This window comes from Wyeomyia smithii, chromosome 3 (genome assembly GCF_029784165.1).
Source record: "Wyeomyia smithii strain HCP4-BCI-WySm-NY-G18 chromosome 3, ASM2978416v1, whole genome shotgun sequence".
Lineage (NCBI taxonomy): Eukaryota > Metazoa > Arthropoda > Insecta > Diptera > Culicidae > Wyeomyia > Wyeomyia smithii.
The window spans coordinates 190,646,515-190,673,032 of record NC_073696.1 but is presented as its reverse complement, the minus strand read 5'-3'; the positions used below and the strand labels follow the sequence as shown (position 1 = coordinate 190,673,032).

General features: G+C 41.9%; 1 protein-coding gene across 8 annotated transcripts in view; it reads left to right on the top strand.

Annotated features, from left to right (window-relative positions):
• LOC129733224 (ras-specific guanine nucleotide-releasing factor 2-like) overlaps positions 1-26,518 on the top strand; it is a 502,518-nt gene that overhangs the window by 222,084 nt on the left and 253,916 nt on the right. For 6 of the 8 annotated variants that reach the window (XM_055694893.1, XM_055694895.1, XM_055694896.1 and 3 more), the window contains 3 exons: positions 4,635-4,655; positions 15,713-16,067; positions 16,126-16,223. In XM_055694893.1, coding sequence (XP_055550868.1) covers positions 4,635-4,655; positions 15,713-16,067; positions 16,126-16,223 — 474 coding nt within the window. The remainder of the gene's footprint in view (positions 1-4,634; positions 4,656-15,712; positions 16,068-16,125; positions 16,224-26,518) is intronic. The other 2 variants (XM_055694900.1, XM_055694898.1) reach the window with 1 other exon arrangement.

Below are 26,518 nucleotides of genomic sequence, written 5' to 3'. Positions count from 1 at the left end.
CTATCAAATCAAACAACAATTTGTTTTTTTGAAGACGAATTAAATACTCATTGAAGAGTTAATATTTGCGCGTATGGGGTCGTTCAACACTTACGTAAGCAAATATGGGGGGGGGGGGGGCAATTGACTTACGCTATCTTACAAGAGAGGGAGGGGGGGGGGAATTGATTATCTTACGTACGGAAAACTGTGCTTGCTTCATAATGTTAAAACAAGAATAAAAATCTATATATGCTGGCAGTAACATCTTACAAGGGGGCAGGGTGGAGGGTTTTATCAAAAAATCTTATGATGTTTTACAATGGAGATACAGTGAAAAACTGCCGCTAAACATAAGCGAGGTGTTGTCAGTCAAAACTTGTCGGTCGTCAAATTTTCAGTTCGAAAACAACCTTTCACAATGTTAAAACTGTGCTTTAAAAAATGTTCAAGCCTTGTGAAAACGCAAATTTTGATTGATCTGATTGGTTGTTTAATACTCTCTTTCCTCAACACGGTCGACAGAATATCAATCCGAATTAACCGGAAATGCTTATATAGGTCACATTAGAGTCTGCTTCTGCTGTAGCCAATCAGTGCACTAGTGGATGGCCACTAGGACGGATCTAGCTAATGTCGTATTCATTTTTGCTCTGTAGTCAACATCTTGAATTTCAGAACGACCGCAAATTTGAATTTTTTCGTTGCCACCACAGAAAGGTTTTTTATTAGTGGTGGAAACAAGAGTTATTTTTTTAGTAATAAATAAAGAATAATTAGTGTTGGGTAAGATAGTTCTTCGTAATCATTCGAAGAATTCGCGACTAACGAACAGTAGCTCTACGTCAACCCTGCAGTTGGGGCTTTGCACACAACCCTGCGGTTTTTTCTGTTTTCAGTCTTTAGATGGATCACCGAATCCAAAAAGCGATTTCTAAGCCAAAGTAAAAACATACTACATAAATGATATAAAAAAGTTGAAAAATATCGCGAGTCGCTGTGAAAAATAAGGTTTTATTTCACAAAAAAGTCATTAGTTCAGAATTCCAAGATTGTTTAATCGAACTGTTAAAAATGACCAAAAGCTAAAATTATCGCAGCGCTGTCAGTCAGAACGTTACATGAGGGTTATCAAGCCATTCAAAGACTTAAAATAATAATGATACCTAATAATTGAAACCCTAAACTAAACTATTAACAAGCAATAACGTATTTGTAATTTATGTGTTTTTGTGTTATGCACGCAACGTTTATACAATGCAAGTCTGAGCCTTTTATCCCGCTGAGTGCGAGTATTAGCAAAAGTTCATTGCACTTCTTTGCAGAATGATCGGTTATCATTTATTTTCCATAATTTACAATGATTTCGTAAACTTGATTAAAATAACAACATAGTTTGATATAAAGGATATTTTAATTGCTTTGTAGTGATTTAACAGCGTCAGCTTTCGTAATTTAATTTTCGGAAACCACACGCAATTCACCTAAACGAAACCTATGGAGCCATTCTGATTAAAACCATATGCCAGCAGTGAAACTTTATCAGCGCCCGGTTTCACAACACAACAAAGCACTAGTTCCAAATGTCCAAAATTAAATGAAACCCTAGACTACGCATTGTAGTTCACCGATGGGTGGGAGTTTGGTTCATTGTTAACTGAACCGGAACAGCAAAGCGAATCGTGCTGTGGCGTCACTTCCTTCCGTATCGCATTCATTAAATTTATCTACATGCTGCGGGAGCTCACCACACGGAACAGTGACCAAAATTTGAATGACGTGGCTGGTCCACTTACCAAAAATCGAGGACAGCACACCCCATGGCTTTGAACGTAATTCCTCGCCACGTCCAAACAAGTGACATTCCTTTCGCTCCCCGCCGGAATATATTTTTGATATTGAATATGCCCCAAACAAACGATGTAGTGTACCTTCGTTTACCTGGTCATTGTGGCAGAACATACCTGACCAGCCCAGTAGAGGCATTATTTCAAATCATCCTCTATGCATGATACATCCCATAATACTGTCGGAAACATACATCACTAACCTGCAATACGTTTAGATGGATCGAGTGAGCTACAGTAATGTTGTGTCCCGTACTTTGGGCTAAAATATTGCTATTCAAAGGAATGAAATTTCAATATTTCAATATTTTCGAACATTCGCAATTGTATGAAACCTCCCTGCTGTTGCATCAAGCCGACAGTGACACGAAGTATTATCGCTCAAATGGTACGGAAACGAAAGAGCAAATGTTCCGATGGCGGATGAATAACGGAACCAGATTGCACTTGCTTATGCATTTCGATTAAAAATCTGTGACCAACCGTCAGCAAGCAGCACGTGAGCCTTGGCTGTCGTCGACGGGGAAATGACATTTTTTATTCAGTCGATTTCAATCGAAACGTTCGTTGAATGGAACCTTTGATGTTTAGAGAAAATTTCTAGCATTTGTTCCGGTAATTGGATAGAATTAATTGAAATCATTCGACATATTTTACGAAGTTTGCATTGATTAGTGGATATCGACTGTGCGGAAATGCTTGTGCATGCATGTGAGTTTTATTTGATGAGAATCAAATACCTCGGGAGATTCGACTCGTTCGTTGATGTGAACGCATGGCTTTTGGTATAACTTGCACTGCTGTGGGTTGAATCGATCGTCGTGCGTTCTCATGATCTGAATGGGATATGAATTTGATGCGTGGAAACAAATACTTATTATCTACTGAATTCTACAGTGAGAAGTAGCAAAGCGCTGCAGCTGTTTTGAATCTAACAGTCACAGTTAATTTTTAGGTATCATGAAAGTGTTCATCGGATGGTTTTATTGACAACATAAACGAAACTCAGCCTTTCTTCACTAGCACTCAATTCAGTCTCCAACAATGCAACCGTTTAGTGTTCCGGAAGCTGGCGTTTCCCGTTTATTTTTTTATGGTCTTTCTATCAACACTACATATATATATTTGGACTAACTCTACACTTGTTACTGGTTACAGAAGCAAACCTATGTGTTCATGCAGTATTTTTTCTCGTTCTTTTTTCTTCTTTTCTGCTTTCCTTCAAACGTGAATTGCTGTGGATGTTTACGTCTTCCTAAATTTGTGCATTGAATGAACGCCATGAAATGTCTCTGACAAATCGCCACCATCACCAAAAACGACATAACCATGATTGTGTAATGATGCCGAAATTTTGTACTCACGTATGCGTTAAATGTTCCTATTGAATACCTCTAAACGTGCGCAATCACCACTAAAAACCTCTTGTGTGCTTGTACAATACTGTCTCTCTATTCATTTTTCTCGTCATTGGACCACTAAAACGAAAAACCCGCTTTATCATCAACCGTTTTGCCATGTTTGAACATTTTCTTGTGTTCTTTTTTTGCACCCTGCCTCAATGTGTCGTGGAATGCGTGCGTGGAATAAACTGTGTGATCTGTCCTAACGGCGGAACGATGATGACATATGCGAAAAAAATAACACTAATCGGCTATGGAAATCAAAATCATGCTCTCGCGCCCAAATGAATGATTTATCACTCCATGTTTCCCTGCGGGTTGTTGCTAATCGTGTCCTATCATGTGACATATCCTCGTCCGAATGTACGAACCGTGATTAACAACTACGCCACTGACAATAACAATGCCAATTGTCCTTCTCTGCTATTCTCGATTGGCTCCACTATGTCCCATTTTGCACTTTTACTCTACTTCGGTGTCTCGCTTTCACACTTCACTCTTGCACTACTGAATTTTTTTTATTATTGTCGTCCTTTGGCCTGCTGTGAAAATCGTTCTGTGTCGGTACGTGTGAATGTGCTTGTATTTGTACGCTGCGATGGGCGTGATTGTCCTTCATGGGTTGTTCCCCTCGGGGGTGTTTTGTGTGTGTATGCGTGTGTGTGGGTACGCTTGAGAATGTACTTCCGAGCCCGCATGTGGCATTCTGATAAATTGAAATTTCACTACCCCGCCGATTCGATCCTGACCGAACAACTATCCTGAAAAATCACGTCCATCGATAACTCCAACTGTGTATGGTCACCGTTGTAATTAATACCGGATCGCTAACGCTCATGTAAACTTGATAACACGAAATGAATAAAAATTGGCGATAAAACTCGTACATTCGAATGGAATAAATTGCAATTTTGCGCCGTTCGGTAACCGCCTCCAACGTCATAAATAAATTTATCGTATGACGCTATCTTCGCAACATCCTGATGCGTTTGTGTTGTGCACCAAACGGTATCGACGACGCATCCGGTTCCTATTAATGTTACCGGCTGAACACGTCACGATTCCATCACTTTGCGTTTCATCCCCACGCCTTGGATGTAATAAAAAATTCTTATCGGCTCGAAATTTCCATCTATTCGCACCCGTACTCGATGCGCAATTTGGGAAAACCTACCCCCGTCATCATCATTTACTGCTGACAATTTCATGTTGTTTCCCGCACGATGGCATGCTGATTTCACGTGTAACATCGGGAAATGAAATCTGGCAACTTTTTTGCCTTGCTATGGGAAAAAAATAAACATAACAACACGAACATATGCGGGAATAACACTTCGATTTGCTTATTCAACGGTTGCAAAATTATTACCATGGAATGCATTGCGCTTTCCTTGCACCAACACAGCATGGGACCCGATCCATTGTGGTAAGTCTCTACTCTAACAGTTGGCGACGTTCGGTTGTCGATATTAGGAACATAGTGTGGTGGGATTGTGGGGGTTGGTGGTAGAACTGGGATCAAGCCTACGCGAACGTTGATGATGACGGCTTAGTTGCACTTGATTGAACCGCACGGCTGGTGGCGATTCATTTTGAGTTGTACTTTTTCCGAGCTTGATGCAGCCCTTTTTTCCATCGAACAAATGATTTGATGGCTGCTGATGGTTGGGTGAATTAACTGACTGATGCAAAACTAGTAATATTCGAGAAAAAGTCTATACGAAGAAGTTGTGAATCATCGCAAAGTAATCAAAAAACCGGGAACCTGTGCCGAATTCTTGCATGGATAAAAACCAATTTTCAGGACTTTTGTTCAATATGGTTTCTAAAATTTCTTCACTTCAAAATTTATATCAAATTTTCAAACAAAAAAAAATTTCTTCCTTGAATTATTCAAGATTCCGCATTAAATTGTTATACTAGAGGTCGTTTGTGACATAAGCGTTTTATAATCAAATGGGAGCTTATTGTTTTGTGTGGCCAATCACAAATGGTAACGTTTTAACACTGTTGGGCATGTGTAATAGGAATTGTTAAGATTTGTTTGCTTTCGCAAATAATGCTAATCGTATTTGAAAATCTAGTTAGGAAAAAGGAAACAATCATACGTATAACATGTTTTTGCTGGAATTCGTGTGGAATCTATAGTAAATTATAAAAAAAGGGATTTTTACCTGAAATGCCAGCACGCTTTGAACTGAATACAAGAGAATGTCAGGCCTTTCCTTTAAGGGGTTATATACCTTTTTGGTCGTGAAAAATGAGGGAAGTTTGAATTTGTTTTTAAGTGCATAGCACCATTTTCATTACATCAAACTGGTATTTTTCTGAAAGTACAGTTTATCAACAACAAAACAATACATTTGATTTTGAGATATACCAATTATTACTGGAGTAATGGCCATTTCCCCGAAACGCTATTTTTTTGCAGAGCCTTGCGGTGATCCTGATAGAGACTCAGCAAGTAAACCGAAATAAAAAAACTCATATTATTTCATTTGTTTAGAAGTGTGCCGTGTCCTTGAACGATCGCTTCTAGATTATTTTGTTTTCATTGCAAACGGGAACGTTTTTCCCAAAAAATACACGTTTTGAGCGCTAAAAATTGCATTTTAATTTTTTTTGCGCCAAATGTAACTGAATGTTTCAAAAAGCGATCGTTCAAGGACCGGCAAATTTCATAACGAAAATTAAAAAAAAAAAAAGATGAAGGAAATCGGTTTAGTAGCTTTCCCGCAATCAGGATCACGGCAAAGTCATTTTTCGGAAAACACTATTCCGAGATAATCGCGTGTAAAGTTTCAAGTTAGCTTATGCGGCCGCGGCGAGGCGCGCTGCAAATCGCTCTAATTTTCATCCTATTGCTCAGATCTTTATGAAAATTTGTGAAAATGTTCTCAAGATGTTGTGTTTGAAGATAATGCAATAAAAATTTTTTCGTTCTTTTGGAAACATAAAATGTATATAACCCCCTAAATGACAACGTCCAGACGACGTGGGTATTTAAAAGTTAGTGTGTCTGCTGGTGATATTTCAAAAAAATGATATTTCAAAATTGTGGTTCTAGAAAAATCATAAACACTGAAAAAAATAATTTTTTTTGTGCCAAATTTTTCAAACTGTCACAAAATCTTAAATATCTCGAAAATTACCTCTTTTGAAAATCTAATTTTTTACACATTGCAGATGACAATATTTAGGACTACTACAGATAGTTAACAAAAATTTGGTGATGGTAAAATGAGAAACAAAAAGTTATGAACGTTTGAGTATTTCGACATTTTCACTCTGAACTTTTTTTTGAGTGTTTTATTTTCTAGTTATACATAACAATGTAGAAAATTTTTCACTAAGAGCATGATATCAATCCAACGTGCTGTTTTTGTACCATAATCGAACTTTGTTATACTGGCCTTGATGAAATTGAATATGCGTAACTCAATGGCGAACCCTGTTATCAGAAGGTTGTAAGAAAAAGACGAACATACAAGGTAACCAATTTATACAGTACGTGTTTATATCAAGTAAATCTAAGTTTAGAGAACCGAAAGCTGAAAGATTGAGCAGAGACAGGTTTCGATATCAGTCTTGCATCTGAGACAGTCCACGCTACTTCGGAAATTAATGTTGATCGATTATTTCAGATATCGGTGGATTATTGTTCAGTTGTTCCTTTCTTATAAAAAAAAAAAAATTAAAAAAAGGTACTTCTCAAAATATTTAATATTTTGTGACAATTTGGAAAATATGGCACAGAGAAAAAAAATTTACAATGTTCATATTTTTTCTAGAACCGCAATTTTATTACCTACAACTTTGCTGGAGACACCATTTCAATCAAACAAGCCATTTTCCATTTTTATCTATCAGTTACCATTTTGAATAGGCCCTTTTGGAGCCGCAGTTGTGGGGCTACATGAAAAATTGATATCATAAAATGACTTTTTTATCAAAAAGTAACAACTGAGAGAAGTTTCAGCGAAATCGGAAATGACATGCAAAAAAAAAAAATTTTTTTACATATTTTCCATTGAATGCCCTATCAATTAAAAGTAACTTTATTCATCTAGATAGCGGGTTTATTGTTTAACTTTATATAAAAAGCTGTAGGCTTATTAGTAAAGATGATTAATTGAGTTTTACAAGCGGACGGTAGAATTACACATTCGTTGTGCGAAATTAAAGTAAAAATTGAGCGAAAATTCAAGTTTAGTGTAAACTTTAATTCCCAAAGCTTTCGTCTGAAAATGGGAAAGAGCACGATGATTGATTCGGCAATGAATAATAATTGTAAAACCACCACTCACTTTCCATACTAATCAGACGAAGGCCTGTGTGGATTTTGCTGTATTCAAGAGCCAACGCCAGTGAGTTCGATCCATGGCTGCTCATCGTCACTGCGTAGGCTGCGTAAGCTGTGAAGACTTGGTTAGTCCACCGTGCACGTTGCACGTCACGACACCGCTATTCGTTTTCCAGAACCATTCTAACTGATTCTTACGACATGCCCAGCTCACCGTAGCCTTCAAATTTCGGCCGTATAGACTATAGTGATGCAATGATCGGTTCATTCGTATTCTCCACCGTAAAACGTAGGCAACACCTTCCGCTCGAAAACCCCACGCTGGTCCTAAACAGCTGGGGAGTGCGCACCAGTAGTACACTCGTAGTAGTTGGCATAAAATAGACCCCAGTGTGGTCCAAAAGAGAATGCCCTGCAACTCCTATACCTACCTCCACGTGGTACCGACTGGGATAAGGGTAACCAATGGAAGATCGATGAACCGGTGGGAGCTTGGTCCTAGGAGGACAGCTTGTCTGAGCGTCTGTTCTCCTTGTTAGGGGCGGAATTATGAAATGCGGTATCTCGCCAGCTACACCCTAAACGACAGCCCCGTCGCTAGACTGGGCTTCCGCAGCCCTAGTAAGGCAGCATGACGAAAAATTTAAATACTACGAACAATCAAGAATTGAATACGGACCGGACTAATCGGCAACGACCTAGGCGAGAAAATAAGGACCACGGTTGGAAGCTCGGTACATGGCACTGTAGATCGCTTAACGCCCTGGGTGGCAAGAATCCCGTCACTTCGAAACCGTTGTGCTCCAGGAGCTTCGGCGGAAAGAAAAGAAGGAAGGAATGATTTGTGGCTGCAGGGTACATTACTACAAGAGCCGCGTGCCAATGAGCTGGGTACCGGCTTTATAGTGCTTGGCAGAATAAAGAGTCGTTTGATCAAGAGGCAGGCGCTCAGCGACAGATTGTGTTTGTTGAGAATGAAAGGCCGGTTTTACAACTACACTATCCTTAATGACACAGCCCTCACGAAGGAAGACCCGATGTTGGAATGAAGCGTTCTACGCACAGCAGGAGAAATTCTATGATGGCTGCTCGCGTAGAAACATCAAGATCGTCATGCGATGCGTCAACTTCGCAGCTTCCCCAGGACTGGTAGTGTGAAGTACCTTCATTCACCGAAAGCACATCCACAAAACCACCTGGAGATCACGTAACCAACGTACAACAAACCAAATTGATCATGTTCTCATCGTTGCCCGGTTCTTTTCAAACGTTAGCAACGTACGCACCAACCGCGGTGCGGATATTGGCTCGGACCACTACCTAGGTGCGGTATCTTTGCGCTCAAAACTGTCGACCGTTTACCACGTGCGACATCGTTGAACCCCGTGGCTCAACATCAAGCATCTCCGGGATCCCCAAATTGCGGAGAACTATGTGCAACAGCTCGAAGCGGTACTACCCACGGCGGAGGGGCTTGGCACTAAGGATGTGCGAAATTTCGCGAAATCTCGAGTTTCTCGAAATTTAACGAAATTTATCGAAATTTAGAACACATTTTTTAAACAAATTATATCAACTTATAGTTTCTCAACCAATTTTTCTGCTGTTATAAGGTCTTATTTAGGTTTCGAGTTTCTTCTTAGTATCAGACCAAAAAAAAAAAAACTTTCAAAAATCTAGGGTTTACTATATGTTTTCTCTTTTCCGGCATTTTCTTGAAAAATGTTCACTTAAGTAGACTCTAAACATCTCTAAACCTTCTTTTTAAATAAGAATCAACAAGAAAATTGACCTAAAATTCATAAATTTTAGTTATTTTATGTAGAATTTCGAGAAAATTATCGTTAAATTTCGGAAACCTCGAAATTTCGCACAGCCTTACTTGGCACATCGCCTCTCGAGGACGGAGACTGCAACGGCGACTCTAGGAGTGGAAGCACTGCGTGATAGGAACGGCTGGTATGACGAGGAGTGCGAGGCAGCGGTGAATGAGAAGAACCGAACCTGGGCAGATCAACGAGAGAGAACAAGGCCAATTATAAACGGGCATGGAACGACAAGACCCCGATCCCCAAACGAAAGTAACGCCAGCAAGAGGATCGTGAACATGAGAAGCTGGAGCAGCTGTGCCATGCCAGTGATACGCGGAAGTTCTATGGGAAGGTAAACCAGTCTCCCAGAGGCTATGTGCCGTAAGCCGACTTGTGCAACGACGCGGATGGGAACCTTCTAACGGATGCCATTGAGGTAGTCAACAGGTGGAAGGATTACTTCGATAGACTCCTGAATGCCAATACAGTAAACAGAAGTGGAGCAGGAACTGACCTAGGAGCACCAGCAGCAAATGAACGAGTACCAGCCCCCGAGTTCTTGGTGACATCAGGAAGCGGAAGAACAACAAAGCCCCATATCTTCATCGACTTCATGACGGCCTATGGTATAGTCGATCAAGAACAGCTATGACAGACCATGCACGACAACAAGGGTATGGACTTTCCTGTTCAACATCGCCCTTGTGAGTGTGATCCGAAGGGCAGACACCGACACAAGGGGCACGATTTTCACCAGTTTTGTAGAAGGCGATGAGCTTGAGGTGCTCGACGAGCTCGTGTATTTGGGGTCACTGATGCCCGCCGACAATAACAGTAGCAAAAAAATTCAGAGTCGCATCCAGGCTGGAATTCTCGCTACTTTTCACTTCGTAAGACACTTCGATCGAGTCGAGTGCGACGACGCACGAAGTTGACGCTGTACAAAACCCTGATAAGACCGGTTGCACTCTACTGTATCGAGATAACAACGCTTCTCGCGGAGGGCTCTAACGCTTTGGAGTTTTCGAGTGGAAGGTGCTGCGGACTATCTACGATGGAGTACAGACAAACGACGGGGAATGGCGACGGTGCATGAACCACGAGCTGCCCGCGCTACTTGAAAAGAACCCCATTGCACATCTGGCAAGAGTTAACAGATTGCGGGAGGCCGGTCACGTCGTAAGGATGCCGGACGACAACCCTGTGAAATCACTTTTCTTCAGTAACCCTGTCGGCACCAGAAATAGAGAGGTGCAGCGGGCACGATGGCTCGACCAGATTGGAGGAGACTGGCGGGTGATGAGACGCATGGGAAACTGGCGAAACACAGCCAAAAAACTGAGTAACATGACGACAACTTCTTGATACAGCACGAGCCACCTAAGGCAAGTAAGGTCCTCCACGAGCAAGGTCCATGTTTCATAACCGTAGAGGAATACCGGAATAATAAGTGTTTCGTAGATTGTCTGACTTTGTGGAGAGGTGAATAAATTTCGATCGAATACTTTTCTGCAGAATAAGTGTGTTTGCCGGCTGTAATGCGTCTTTTTATCTCTCTGCTAGTGTCGTTGTCGGCGATCGCTAGTGAGTCCAAATACAACAAATCTACTACCTCTATTTCGACACCGTCATTTTGAATCCGGGGTGAAAGGCTAACAAAGTCTACCCTCGAGCCTCTACTTTGCATGTAGTTTGTCTTCGACGTATTTATGACTGGTCCGACCCGATTGGCCTCTGCCTTAAATCTGTTGTACGTTTCCGTCAGCGTCCCGAAGTTGCGTACCATAATTCCAAGGAACTAGCCGGTCGTGTCTATTCCCGCTCTTTTTAAAAAACAATTTTCTTGACATTGTTGAACAGCAGACATGAAAACCCTTTACCCGCCGTAACCTTCTTCGAGATTCGAAAGGACTTGAGAGCGTCCACGGAACATACACTGTACACAACACTCTGTCCATCGTCGCTATACTCACGGCATCTCTGAAGTACTTGCTGCAGTGCAAAGATCTGGTCCGCGGGCCTCCATGAATCCTCACGATATTCACGATGCACGTTCTCCTAGTTTGATTACCGTTCCATCTCGTCTGCTGAACATTGCCGTTAAGATGGTCGTCGTAGTACAATTACCACTTTTGGATCACATCGCGCTCACTCGTCAGGAGATATCGGCTTGTGAGTCGTAGTCTCTGCGCGAGCCGTTCTCTTAGAGCATTCTTCTCCTATTCTAACTATTTGGATTCGCCGTCAAATCAGTTGTTTTCTCTATTCGCCGTGCTACGTGCTAAGAGAGCCTGCGTCTAGCTGCTCGCGTATCCCTGGACTTATCCCTGGAGTTGCGGTGTTCGACTTTGACGCGTGATATACACCGTCGAGAGTTTTGAGTGCATGCATACTAGATATTGGTCAGAACATATGTTCGCACTGCGGTATGTGCTAACGTTGGTAATTTCGAAAAAGAATCTCCCGTCGGTTAGAACGTGATCGATTTGGTTTTCTGTACGTTGGTCGTCTCTAGGTGGCTTTGTGGATATCTTGACGAGGGAAGAAGGTACTTTGAACTATCATATCACGTGAAGCTGTAAAGGTTACGCACCGTTGACTATTGTTGTTCGATACGGTGTGAAGGCTGTTTGGCCCAACCACCGCCATGTACATCGCCTCTCGTCCTACTTGAGCATTCATGTCGCCGAAAATTTTCATGGTTCTTCTAGAGCAGCCGACATACACTTCTTCCAGTTGCGCATAGAACGCTTCCTTCTCGTCTTTGGGTCTCGCCTTGTAAAGGCAATGCACAATGATGATACTGTAGTTAAGAAACGGCCTTCAATCCTCAGTTTACATATCCTGGCAACAATCGAATCATGCGTTGACGCATCCTACCAAGTATTACAAAACCGGTACTCAGCTCGTCGACAGCGCCACAGTTTTGGTAAAAAATAGCTTAACGTAGATGATTTTGGTGAACAGACGCTCGGATTGGCGAATCATTTCCTCTGTCGTCGAATCATTGTCTATGCGCCAATGATCGCGTCGCACCTTCTCACTTAGCTATTGTCGGATGATAACAATGGCCAGGCTACACCAACCAGTTATGTCTATTAGAGCGGCAATGACTTGTGCAAAAAATATGTGACCTTTGATTTTTGCTTAGGAGTAGGGCTCAAACGTTTTGTCATCTCAAAAAAAGCCTCCATGAAAAATTTCAGCTCAATCAACGGAAACCCCTACTCCCTACCCCAACAGAAATTCCGGCCCGTTATGCTCTCTGCGATTGAGCCTTTATTTTATTGATAATAAATAGAATAAAAAAACGGAAACGCGTGCCCTAAAGCGGCCAAAGTTCCACTTTTTGATCTATGAAAAAAAAAATGCACAGGTATTAGTTCATGATATCATCGAAATTGAAAAAAAATTTGATGCCAAATGTCTTAGAAATGCATGTAGTGTCGAGATCTGGGTGCTATCTAGAATTTTTTTTTCCGAAAAATGTCGACTTTCTGGGTCATGAGCTCGAATTTTAGTAGAATCAGACCGTTCGCTGTCAGTGGGATTTTTACGCATGGGTTTATTCTCATATTATTTGTCCTTTCTCTCACGCTAAAAAAGTCAAACAGTTTAATGAATAGCTCTCCAGGCAAATATATTGTTCGATACTTTGCAGGGCAATCAAACGAGGCACGATAAAGAAGAGAAATAAAGTATATAAAAAGAGGAGTGTAGAGGGAAAGGTAAAAGTAAAAAAATCCGTTACTGATTACGGTGACAAAAAGAGGGTACTTTTCCGTTATAGTTGTTAGAGATGCAGAGGTAAAATTGACCTCTAGCAACAACGGTTGTAACTAGAGATCCTCAGAGGGAGAGAGATAAGCGATGAAAAAAACCGCCGATTTGGCAACTAGGATTCACATGTCAGAGGTGCTAGATTTCTTCTCAAACGCATTATTGACTAACTTGTTTTTAGACTCGTATTTTCGGTGGTGACGATGGAAGTCCTGAGGAATAATAAAGTGCATCAGAAAAACCGGGAAGGTGTTAATTTATATGTTTATGTTTAATTTTATACACTTTCACCATAATTGATTATAATTTTGTGAACCACATACAAGGTTTGTGTAATTCCGGTTGAAAATCACTAAGATAATGCAATTATGAAGCATTCTTAATTCATTGTTTAGCAATAGAGCAAGAAAAACGTAAGAAAATAAACATGTACTTTATTGTAATACCTTTCTTGTTCGTTTTGCTCACAACATTTTCTCCGCATATCTCTCTCTCTCTGAGTATTGCTAGTTGTAACACTTCCTTCTTTCCTGTCATTTGAGGTAACACGAATTAATGTTAAAAAGTAAAATCAAATTTAAAATAGGAAATTTTGGAAAAGACTGATGTGGAAGCCTTACTAACCTTCAAGTAGTTTAAATCAGGCCTACTGTTGAAAATCACACTTTTAAGCTATAGGTTAGGTATAGAGGTGGACACAACTTACTTGGAAACTTCGCACCCTTCAAACGAAAACTTTTGTGTCTACATGTGTGATCATCTGACGTTTTAAAGCTGCAAATTTATGCACGAATGTTTCGAAAAAGTTAAAGCGTCTTTTTGCTCTGTGCGTACTTCACTGCTCTATGCATGATAATGGCAAAACATTCCAATTTGTGTTTGTGATAAGCTTTTCCTAAATTGAGAGTAATTTATTTACCTACAGAAAATTTGCTATGTGATCGACAAATGATAAACTGATAGTATTAATAATGTCAAATTACTCACGTCCTTGCTCTGGTATGCTAATATGGCCACGCTAGCTGCGGCGAGAGCCCGTTCGATATTGTTTCTCTCCAATCGCTGGTAGCTTATTCCAAAGCAGAAGCTTTTCATTTAAACTAACCACATATTTACATTTTGCGCTTGTTTGTGCACTTTATGTAAATCCACGGCACATACCCTTGCGCCACATCTTACGAAAGTGATAAAGTTGCTGCTGTTGTCAGGCGAGTAAAGCAACATCCACGGGAAGGATGCTTGCAACATTTTGCCATTTTGAACCACACGGCATTGTAGTTTCTTATCAAGTTCCGGAAGAGGGGCGTCTCATCAATGTTAATGCAAACTTGGTCAACCAGAGCAATTAAATACGAAATTTACTGATTCGGCAAATGTTTTCCTTGTACGCAAATTGCGGCAACACCGTCTGCCAGTTTTCCAGCCTTTGCTACGGCTTCGAACGGGGTTTATCCCAAGCGTCAGAACGGGGCGGCAGTATCGAAAATTTCCCTTGAAGCTTCAATTAAAATGCTGATGGCTGAGAAAATTTGCGACTTGTGTACACAGCAAGCAAATTGGCGGCAGAAAACTTTTCCTGACGCAGTATGAAATTTTCGCGAACATTTCCCCAACGCCGTCGTCGCTCTTATCGCCACCGGAGTAGTGCAGTAAAATCAAAGACAAATAATTATGACAAGTTGACGTGTTCGCCATGCCAGAGCGCAGGCAGCTTGCGGCCGCTGTAAGTTGCCGCGTTTGAAGTTTGCAAAATCCATTCGGAAATTTTTCGTCGAATAATGTACCCGGCTGCGAATAATTGCTCAGCCTGATGTAACTGGATTCAACGATGCTGGAGCATAATCCTAGCATGCATGGTTACTTTTGAATGAAAGTAAGATTTAGTTTTTACTATTCTGGTGTGCAAATGTAAGGCCAATTTATAACAAAAAAAAAAATGATGAAAAAATCTATTTACTGTACTGAAAAGTCTCGTAGTTTAGTTAAAACTCTCGAAGTAAACTAGATCGAAGTTCCATGTTTAAGCAATCGAAGAATGTGTCTTGGAATGAATGTGTATGGTTAAATCATAATTTTAAATGTTTATTGGCAAACATCACCATTTGAGCAGGACAGTTGTGCGTTGAATTAATACGAAAGTTTTTTTTTGAGTTAGGGCTCTCTTCTTACAATCACATGACTTAGTCAGAGCTACATTTGTGGCGACTTTGAGAATCGCTCTGGTGAGCGAGGTTGCAGTTAGTTAAGATGACTGTGATATGCGTCCCCTAGTATTCGTCTTTTAGTCGACTTATGTTAATTATAAAAGTTAATTTTTGACAAAAATACTAAATGATATTATCGCGCTTCCATCTCACTCATCTACCACCACACCAATAACATTAAACCACCTGGAAGGAGAAACCGTAGTGCACCAACATCAGTGATCATTTCACGGCACGTTTTTTTCCCAAACACCTTATCATCCAATTTCCAGTGAAAATGACACGGTTCCGGTAGATTTGTTGTCTCCACTATAAGTCTGTTGCATTAATATATTCTCTTGTTGCGTTTCGTCATGTTCGTGTTTCGATGACATAAATGGTTCAGGAGTAGCACCTCAACGGCAGCGGCGGCTTTCGCAATCGCTACCTCAGCTTCCAGTAACCCTAGGGACGAGCCCCCCGAAGTGGAAGCTAGGAATCGGAAAGAATCCGTTGTCAGTTCACCGGCTACAATGCGCGTTCTGAACGTACTGCGGCACTGGGTGTCCAAGCATTTTCAAGACTTCGAACAGGATGCAACTTTGCGCTCGCAGACGATAGCATTTCTGGACGATATCACATGTAGTCCGAACCTATTGCCAACCGAGCATAGAGCTGCATCCCAACTGTTACGACTGCTCTGCCGCGAGGACATCGATAGCGGGAAACAACAGCTGGATACGCTGCTTACACCACCACTAGTATGCGCGTTTTAGCGGAAGAAATCTTTTTCTGTTTTGTAATTCATATTATTTATAGGTACCGAGCAAAGAGAGTATTGAGACATTGTCAGCCCTGGAAATCGCGGAGCAGATGACATATCTGGATCATCAAATATTTCTGGCCATTCGGAGCGAGTGAGTATTTTGCGTTAACTTAGCTTTAAAATTGTTTTATACATGTTCGAGATACTTCAGTTTTGTTGACTTAATTTATTATATTCTATTTAGAAAGGCATTTTTGCCAAAATTTTTAATTTATCTTTAGCAACAAACGTTTTGATTCCGAGTGAAGGAAGAATTCATTTTTTTTCATTCTCAAAACTGGTTGCAAACGAACTGTTGCTAATTATTAATAATAGTCTTTGGGGAATATTGATATGAAAGTTTTCTTTTTTGACACCGTAAATTACGAGATTGCCGACACAAAATAAAATAATAAAATGGGATTTAATGACAAAATGAAATCATGAAATGGGATTTAATTATTCAATTTAATCGGTGTTCCTCAAGGTAGTTATCTTGGACCATTTTTTCCCTGTTGTTTATGAATGACGTGAATCAAATATTATTTTCCTAAATTATCACCACACAAAATTTTATTCTACACACAATCCGCGTGACAAAAATTTCACTTGTACTAATTTTGTTATCATTTCTGATAAATACTTTCGTAACAGAATTAAGCTCAGTGTCTTTTCACTCCCAATTGAGATGATGGAAGAATTGTTAAACATGAGCAATTTACGCTGAAACCAGGCCACTAGGTACACAAGGTCTTTCGAATTTGATATGAATGCACATATTAGCTAGGAATAGAGAAAAAATGATTATGCCATTTTTGTTTGATTGAATTTTTTGACTCCTCGGTTGCCAAGGGGTGAAATAGTTTCTAGAAAAGTGGAAAATTCAACAATTCTTGATGTTTTATTTGAGCTATATCTCGGAGATTCGTTATGGAACCTACTACAAGTAGCACTTTTCTGTAAAAAGGAATGATAGGGCTTTTATTTAGAGTAGTCAGAATTTTGGCCACCATCTTGAATTTGGCCGCCATCTCAGATTATATCAGAAAAATGCAATTTTAGCCGTGTTCGAAACTACCAATTTTCGATCTGAGACCAGCAATGGAAAGCTGAGAAAAAATGATATAAGATGCAAGTAAAAAATTAGGTGAGCATCACTGAACTTTCACGCAATCAACGTAGTAGTCAATGCACTGGATATTTTGACACCTCGTTCGAGAAATTGGTTCAATTGGTAGGTTAACACTGATGCTCACCTAATTTTTTTCGCATCTTTCCACTTTTCTAGAAATCATTTCACCCCTTGGTGACCGAGGGGTCAACCAATTCAATCAAACAAAAATGGCATAATCATTCTTTTTCTACCTTGTGCACCTAGTGGCCTGGTTACAGTGAGAATTGCTCATATATAACAAACGATTTGAAAACGAAAAAAGACTTCCTGAAAAATTCGCGGTTATTTTAAAAACACGAGAATTCCAAAACTCCAAAATTTGCGTAAAATAGTCGCGTAAAAAGCGAATTAAGTATGTTCGGGATACGTGGTTGCCGAAGCAAATAAAGCAATCACCAGCGATTTTGAAACGGATCATTGAGGGACTTTCTCCACGCTACCACCAGACAATGAGTGACAGCAGCCGCGCAGAGGTAGGGAAAGCAGTAGGAATTACGGATGATGAACTCATTGAGATTGCAAAGACCCTAAAGGCGAGCAAGGGACCGGGACCAGACGAAATCTCAAACTTGGCCATTAAAACGACCATGAAGGTAGCTCCTGGGCCCACGACCATGAAGGTAGCTCCTGGGCCATTCATGAGCATATGGACCAATCTGTCTGCTAGACACAGTGGGCAAGTTGCTTGAGAGGTTAATCCTCAACAGAGAGTGAGCCCGGTCTATGAAGCAACCACTTCGGTTTCCGTAAAGTTAGGGATACAGTGGATGCTGTTCACTCCGTCACCAAGACGGTGGAGGTTCCATCCCTGGTATTGTGGAATGCCATGTATGACGGACTGTTGAATCTAAAGCTTCCTTCAGGGACGCTGATTGTGGGCTTTACGGTCTACCTAACTCTAGAGGTCTGTGGTAAATCAATCAACGAGGTCGAGTTGAAGGCCGCGTCATCCATAACACGGTCTTCAAAGACCGCGTTATCTATACTCATGTAGCTCAGTCTATTAACTTGAGTGGTAAACCTCAAGGACATGTACAAAAACGGTCGCATTGTCGTTCGCCGAGGTTTGTTTTACAGAACGACCCAGTCAACCACAAATAGTATATCAGTGTATGAAAACTATCGCAAATGTAGCTCAACGAAGTCAAAATCGTATAACACGCTTTTTATCATGCGCAGAAATTCATCTTTGATTGTATATCATGATGAAGTCTTACCGATTTACGATTGTAAGCTTAGAGTTGTAAAACAGTGTGAAACAAATCACTTTCTATCGGATATTATCGTATATAAATACCCATATCAATGAATTGCATACCATTATTCCTCAGTACCTATATCGCCTCCAAAATAGTACGTATATGCTGTTTTCGTGCATCAATTGCGAGTTTGTATGATATATATGAGTGCGGATATTGGAATCAAAACATTATTATACGTATGAAAATGTTGACTGGGGAGGCAGTCCCCGAGAGACTAAGCTTCCGTGAGCATTAAAAGGAGGTTGATCGAGACAAGCCCACCGGCTGGTCCGGCAACAGAGAATGTTGGACTCACGAATGAAAAAACAGTTACACCACTCGTATGAAAAATGGACAACCCTGGTGGACAGAAAACGGCAGAAGTGGGAAACGCGTGAAAAACGCGAAAACCGCGAAAGGTGAGGAAGAGCAAGGATTACGCGCTCATATACTCAAAACTGACGGGTATAAGTACTCGAAGGTCTAGGAGGCCATGAGAGGCGACGCCCAGCTGAAGGATTTTGGTTAAGACGTTCAGACCATTCGTCGATATCGTACCGGCGAAATGATCCTAGAATTCCGCAGAGACGCCAAGTGGAAGAGAGCTACTTACAAAGAGGTGACTTTCCAGTTTTAAAATTCTTGAAGAAGTTACCGAAGGGTGCGACATTGCACAAGCCTTCGGAATGGAATGTGGAGTGGTGGTGGCCGTAGAGGCAATTCGGAAAGGGTCGTTCTAGGACTCAGGTTGCCACCGTAAAGCTTCCATCGACAGAAGAAAACAAAGCTCCGAAGAAAACTAAGCTGAAGGTCGGTTGGTTGCTATGACCGTTGGACATCCTCCAACAGCCTGATGTTTACTTTAGGTGCTTCGAGTGGAGAAATTAATGCTGGTTGTGTAAAGAACCCGACAGGTCCAGTTTATGTCGATGCTGCGGTGGACGGATCTTGTTGGAAGCTTTGGCGAAGCTCAACCTTCGCACTGTGTGCCTTCGTGTGCTGGAATCGGAGTGCCAGGAAGCATTAAAATCTGCTAACGTAACGCTTTAAAGCGTAACAATAGCCAGTAAACAAGAAGTCTGTTTCGATAGACTTTTTGACACAAACCTATGGGGTGACGTCTATAGGGCCCTTACGGCCAAGACCAGAGGCACGTCAGCCCCGGCAGAGCAATCACTAGCGATGTTGGAGTGGATCATTGAAGGACTTTTCCCACACAACTAGCAAAACCCCTGGTCTCCGACTGCTGAGCAACCATAAACAGCAAGTGACTGCAGTCGCGCAGAGGTCGAGGAGGTGACAAGAATAACGGACAGTGAACTCATTGAGATCTCAAACTCCCTGAACTTGAGCAAGGCACCGGAACCGGATGGAATCTTGAACTTGGGTTGTTCTGGGCGGTCATGTAGAAATGCTTAGACTGCCTCTTGGCGGATATGTGTAATAGACATAGCGGGCAAGGTGCTAGAGAGTGTAATTCTCAACAGACTTGTGAGATTCACCGAGAGTGTAACCAATGTAGTTTCCGTAAAGTTAGAGATACGTTAGATGCTATTCTCTCCATCACCAAGACGGCCGGGCTACCCTTCCACGGTAAAAGAAGGGGCATTCGCTATTGCGAAGTCGTCACGCTAGACGTTAAACGCGTTCGATAGAGCCAACTGCGACTCTATAGCCTACGTGCTTCGAAGTCTCAGAGTGCCCGTGCCACTGTACAAGATTCTGGAAAACTACTTTTAGAATCAAGTGCTGGTCTACAACACATGAGTGTCAAAAATGCATCCCAATTACCGTAGGGATGCCGCAAGGTTCCAAGGGTCCGGTACTGTGGAATACCATGTATGGCTTTACGGACGATAAAACTCTAGATCCATACGCGTAGTTTAGAAATGGATGCACTCCAGTAAACTGGAGTTAGCGCATCTCAAGACAGGGGTTATTGTAATGAACAACTGCAAATCGGAACAGAAGGCGGTGATTAGTGAGGGTGGATGCACTATCGCCTCAAAGCGATCCTTGAAACTCTTAGGGGTCGACGACAAGCACACTTTTGGGAGCAACATCGACTATGCTTGCAAGAAAGCTTCCACGACTAGAGCAGCATTATCGCGCATAATGTCGAATAGCCCAGCGGTATTTAACAACAGGCGAAAGCTGCTAGCTAGCGTGGCAACATACTCAGGTCCATACTCAGGTATGGCGGACCCGTGTGGTCGAAAGGGTTGGTTACTTCCAATTACCGCGGTAAACTGGAGAGCACCTACAGGCTCATGTATCTGAGGGTCGCATGCACGTATCGAACCGTGTCATACGAGGCAATGTGCGTCCTGGCTGGCATGATGCCCATCAGCATCATTGCCAAAGAGGATGTAGAGTGCTTCGACCAACGTGACACGAGAGGTATACGAACAACCAGAAGGTTAACTTCGATGGCCAGGTGGCAGTGGGAATGGTCTAATTTTACCAAATGTAGCTGGATGCACCGACTCGTCCATGGGGATGTTAACTTCCACCTGACACATATACTGTCAGGCCATGCCTACTGCACAAGTTTGCGGGCACGGAAGAAACCGCTAAGCATGTGTTGTTTGCTAGGTTTTGCACTGGTAAAGGGCGAAATGTTGGCGGTGACCGGGCCGGATTTTAGTTCGGAAAACATAGTGGGAAGGCTGTGTGAAGACGAGGGTACCTGGAAAGCAGTCATCACGGCTGCTTCCCAGATTGTTCTTACGCTGCAAGGCACCTAGCGACGGAACGGCCAGTAAAGGCGAAGTCAGTATATTAACAAAGGGGTGCACTTAGCAGACTCGCCCTTCTCCCTGAAGCAATGCCGTACGGCGGTGCCAGGGAGATTCGGGTTGGAGATGTAGGCGTAAAATTGAAACGTAGGAGTACTGCAAGGTTTCATCCTCGGCTCGGTGTAGCGGAGTAGCACATCGTAAGACGGAGTACACGGTTCTGAATACCCGAAAATCAGAGAAACAGGTGTGTACAGAGTCGGAGACTGCACCTGTACCTCAAAGCGCTCGAGCACGTGGGGTGCTCTATGTGTTTTGAAATCGCTGAGCATGTCTTCTTCGTATTTCCTCGTTTTGTGTGTGCGAGGATTCAGTGACATGATGAGTATTCCGGACCAGTGCTTTGTAAAGGATCGGAAGTTGACTGTTGAAACACGAATGCGATCGCTTTCCGCAGTCAACTTGTCTGCTCGGCATAGTACAGCGATCGCCCGGAGAAAGAGCAGTCAAAGTGGAATTGAACATTTTTTTAGTTCCTAGGTGGCGGTCATACGCTATGGCAGCGCTCGTTTATTTCGTTCAATCTTTCATTATGTATACGTTCAAGGCACAAAGTGAAAAGGGCACTTGGTACCATTTCTACAGCTTCGCTGAGTTGCGGGCCAGCGAAGACGGCACCGAAGGCGGGAAGTTAAGAATGAAATAACTTTAGGTCGCTTGCGCGGCAATTAACACATGTGATTTGCTATTTCCTAATTGTGTGCTTTGCATCTGAGGTGGATGGCCTTAAGAATTTTTTGTGACTCGACTGTGGTTGTAGCGTATCCTGCGCTGCGAAAGCGGCTCGCCCTACCGCAGTTTAATGTACAGGTATACTTAAGGCTGTACATTAACCCACGGTAAGGCGAACCGCCTACGCAGCGCAGGCCGCGCCAGTATGTTCTTAGCCTCACAGTCTTTCGCGAAGGTGTAAAAGAAATCATATTTTCTAATCAATATTTTGTACCGTAAAACGGGGTATCATTGATCAGCGGGGTAACATTGATCAGTTTTACCCTTCTCATGAATAGTTGAAATAAAACTGCCCCGTGATTACTTTTGCTAAATTTGAGTAAAACATCTTAGTCTTGTGTCAATCGAGATCTGAACAATATTGCATTGTTTGAAATTTTTTATTGTTTTGATAACCAAATTTTAAAATCTATTTGATCGTTATATTTCGTACTCTCAGTAAGTGCCAAACAAGCACTTTATACTAGTCGAATATTAAACATTTCGTATTCATTGACATGTTTTCCAAATCCGTTATCTAATTTTCTCAATCAACTAGAAAAAAAATTATGGAAATTTATTCATTTATAATTAATTAATGTATATATGTTGAGAAAGTCCAGTTTTATGCTCTAACCAGACATCATCCTGGTCTACGCCAGGATGTTGTCTTGGCTAGAGCATAGAACGTAAGAGGCTAGAGCTGGCCTGTTGATACTTTCGTTGTTGGAAAGGCCTTGCATATATGATCAACACACGTTTTCTGAACACAAACATTTTACAACGATTGCTGACTTACAAAATACTTCTGGCACATTTCGCAACGTTAACGTTTTTCATCATCGAAAGGTGAAATTACATATGGCATAAAAATGACTCGCAGTAGGCCGCGGCTAGGTGCAAGGACAGGACTATCCTCCGCAATGAGAGCAGTCAAGGAGAACGTGATGTCAATCCGGAAAGCGTCTCTAAACATGTTATCAAAGCAACATCTAACATTTTTAATTCAAAAAAGTTCCAAAACAATTCAAAATTGACACCGATCAAAGTTTCCCCAAATAAGGAAACAACGACGAAGAACAAATGATTTAATGTTCAAGATTTTCGAAGGGCTTTAAAAACTAACTTCTCAAGTTCTAAGGATGCCAATACTGGTACTTAAAATATGAAAACTGTAATTTCAATTGTAAAATGTATAAATACACAGGGATCTTTTTTTACGCGGTTGGTTGTACCGCGACGGGACGTGAAGATCGTTATTGGGGACTTGAATGCTAAGGTAGGACGGGAAGCAATGTACAGACCGGTAATCGGACCAGATGGCCTGCATGCCGTGTCTAATGATAACGGCCATCGGTGCGTAAACTTTGCGGCCTCCCGTGGTATGGTAGTCCGAAGTACCTTCTTCCCCCGCAAAGGTATCCACAAATCCACCTGGAGATCACCCGACCAACAGGCAGAGAACCAAATCGACCACGTTCTAATCGACGGCAGGTTTTTCTCCGACATCATCAACGTTCGCACCTACCGCAGTGCGAATATAGATTCGGACCACTACCTAGTAGCTGTGTGCATGCGCTCAAAACTATCGACGGTGTATAACACCCGCCGAAGTCGAACGCCGCGACTAAATATTGAGCAACTTCGGGACGCCGAGGCTGCACAGGAATACGCGCAGCAGCTGAAGGCAGTGCTCCCTTCGGAAGAGCAGCTTGGCGCAGCTACCCTTGAAGATGGCTGGAAAAGCATCCGATCCGCCATAGGTAACACTGCAGTAGCGCTACTAGGTACAAGGGCCCCGAATCATAGAAATGACTGGTTTGACGGCGAATGCAAACGGTTAGTCGAGGAGAAGAATGCGGCACGGGCGAGAACGCTGCAACACCGTACGAGAGCGAACGTGGAACGATACCGACAGGCACGGAACAGCCAAAACTCAGTCCTCCGAAGGAAGAAGCGCCAGCTCGAGGACCGAGATTGCGTAGCGATGGAAGAGCTGTACCAAGCTAACGACACTCGGAAGTTCTACGAGAAGCTGAACAGCTCCCGCAAAGGCTTTGTGCCGCAAGCCGATATGTGAAGGAGCTTAGACGGAAACCTCCTAACAGACGAGTGTGAGGTGGTCAAAAGGTGGAGGCAGCACTTCGACGAGCATCTAAACGGCGATGCAGTAGAGCGCGAGGACAGTATGGCAATTGATCTTGGTGCACGAGCAGAAGACATCAGAATTCCAGCCCCCGATCTTCTGGAGGTGGAGGAGGAGATTGGTCGACTGAAAAACAATAAAGTGGACCAACTTCCCAGCGAGCTATTGAAATACGGTGGAGAAACACTGGCTAGAGCCGTGCACTGGGTCATTGTCAAGGTTTGGGAAGAAGAACGAGTTCCGGAGGAGTGGATGGAGGGTATTGTGTGTCCCATCTACAAAAAGGGCGACAAACTGGAGTGCTGCAATTACCGGGCAATCACTCTGTTGAACGCCGCCTACAAGGTACTCTCCCAAATACTTTGCCGTCGACTATCACCATTTACGAAGCAGTTCGTGGGGCACTACCAGGCGGGATTTATGGGTGCCCGCGCCACCACGGATCAGATATTCGCGGTTCGGAAGGTTATGCAGAAATGCCGCGAATATAACGTGCCCACACATCATTTGTTCATCGATTTTAAATCTGCGTACGACACAATCGATCGGGACAAGCTATGGCAAATTATGCACGACTACGGATTTCCGGACAAACTGACGCGGTTGGTCAAAGCGACGATGGATCGAGTGATGTGTGTAGTTCGAGTTTCGGGGGCACTTTCGAGCCCCTTCGAAACCCGAAGAGGTCTAAGGCAAAGCGATGGTCTCTCGTGCCTACTGTTTAACATTGCCCTGGAAGGTGTCATTAGAAGAGCGGGGATTAACACGAGTGGCACGATATTCCAAAAGTCGGTTCAACTGTTTGGTTTCGCCGACGATATCGACATTGTGGCTCGGACCTTTGTGAAGATGGCGGATGTGGAGAAGGCGAATGAACCACGAACTGCAGGAGCTGCTTGGGGAGCCATCTATCGTTCACACCTCTAAGATAGGCAGGTTGCGGTGGGCTGGGCATGTTGTAAGGATGTCAGACGACAGCCCGGTAAAGATGGTTCTTGAAACCAATCCGTCAGGGACGAGACGGAGAGGTGCACAGCGGGCAAGGTGGATCGATCAGGTGGAAGACGACCTGCGGACCCTACGCAGACTGCTGAGCTGGCGAACTGCAGCCATGGACCGAGTGGAATGGAGACGACTTTTACGTACAGCAAAGGCCACACCACGGCTTGGGACTGTTTGGTAAGGTAATGGTTGTACCGCGTTGAAAAAATCCGCTTATAAAAAACCGTGTAATTTTAAAAAAAATTGCTTAAAAAACTCCATTCAATAATAAGACCCGATTAAAAATAATGGCACGTAAGTAAATATAAACTTGAAAAATGATATAAAAATGGTATTGGAACACACAAAATAAGTGTTTAGTGCTTCTAAAATGAAAATTCATTGAAGAACATGACAATAACTTTTTATAATAATTTTGCTACATGTTTAAGCTTTCGTTTCTTAAACGGAAGTAAATCGCAACGACCCTGACTCGTATCGTTGTAAAATCATTAATGTATTTTCAACGGAACCCCCTTTCTTGTTGAACGGAATCAACGGAAATTGCCTATTTTTTTGATAATAACAGCAAATATATTAAAAATATGCATTATTTAGATTAATGAAACAGAATATCTTATTGTCATGAACCATACGATTGATTTGTACTTTTCTGGTTTCACTTATACTAAACTTATTTCGCGTAAAAATAATCGTCACTGTGCTACAGCGATTTAGAACTTCTGAAGTGACCTAGTGTAGGTTGTAGGTCTTGTTGAGTATAACATTCGCTTATACTAGAAATTTTACAAACACCCTCAAAATCTGAAGTTAGGGTCAAAATACGTATTTTTGGACCTCAGCGCATATAATATTTTTTAACTCAGTCATTTATCAACCGATTTTTAATATTTAAGCAGTTTTAGAAAGGGGATAAAGAGAGCTTTTAAAATTTATACAGGTTGTTACTAATATCAATAAAACATGTTGAGTTATTTGAGTTTAAATATAGGTTTTTAGATTTTTTCACGCAGTTTTTCGACTTAATTTGAAATTTGCCGTTTTTTTAAGAAACATACCACAAATATACTAGAATTTTGAAAGTATATTCAATTCCGAATCAAATGAAAGTATTTTGGTGAAAATCGGTTGATATTTGGCTAAGTTATATATATATTTTTAGAAAACCAGTATTTTTGGCTTCTGTCGCACAATTATTCCACGGAGCTACAAATGATAAAAAATGCAAGAACTTTTGATGTGGCTTAGTGTGGGTTATATTAGATCAATGATCTAATTAATCAGCTAATATAGACTTTTACTTAGTATAAGTCGGGTCTTCTTCAATCAGTTATT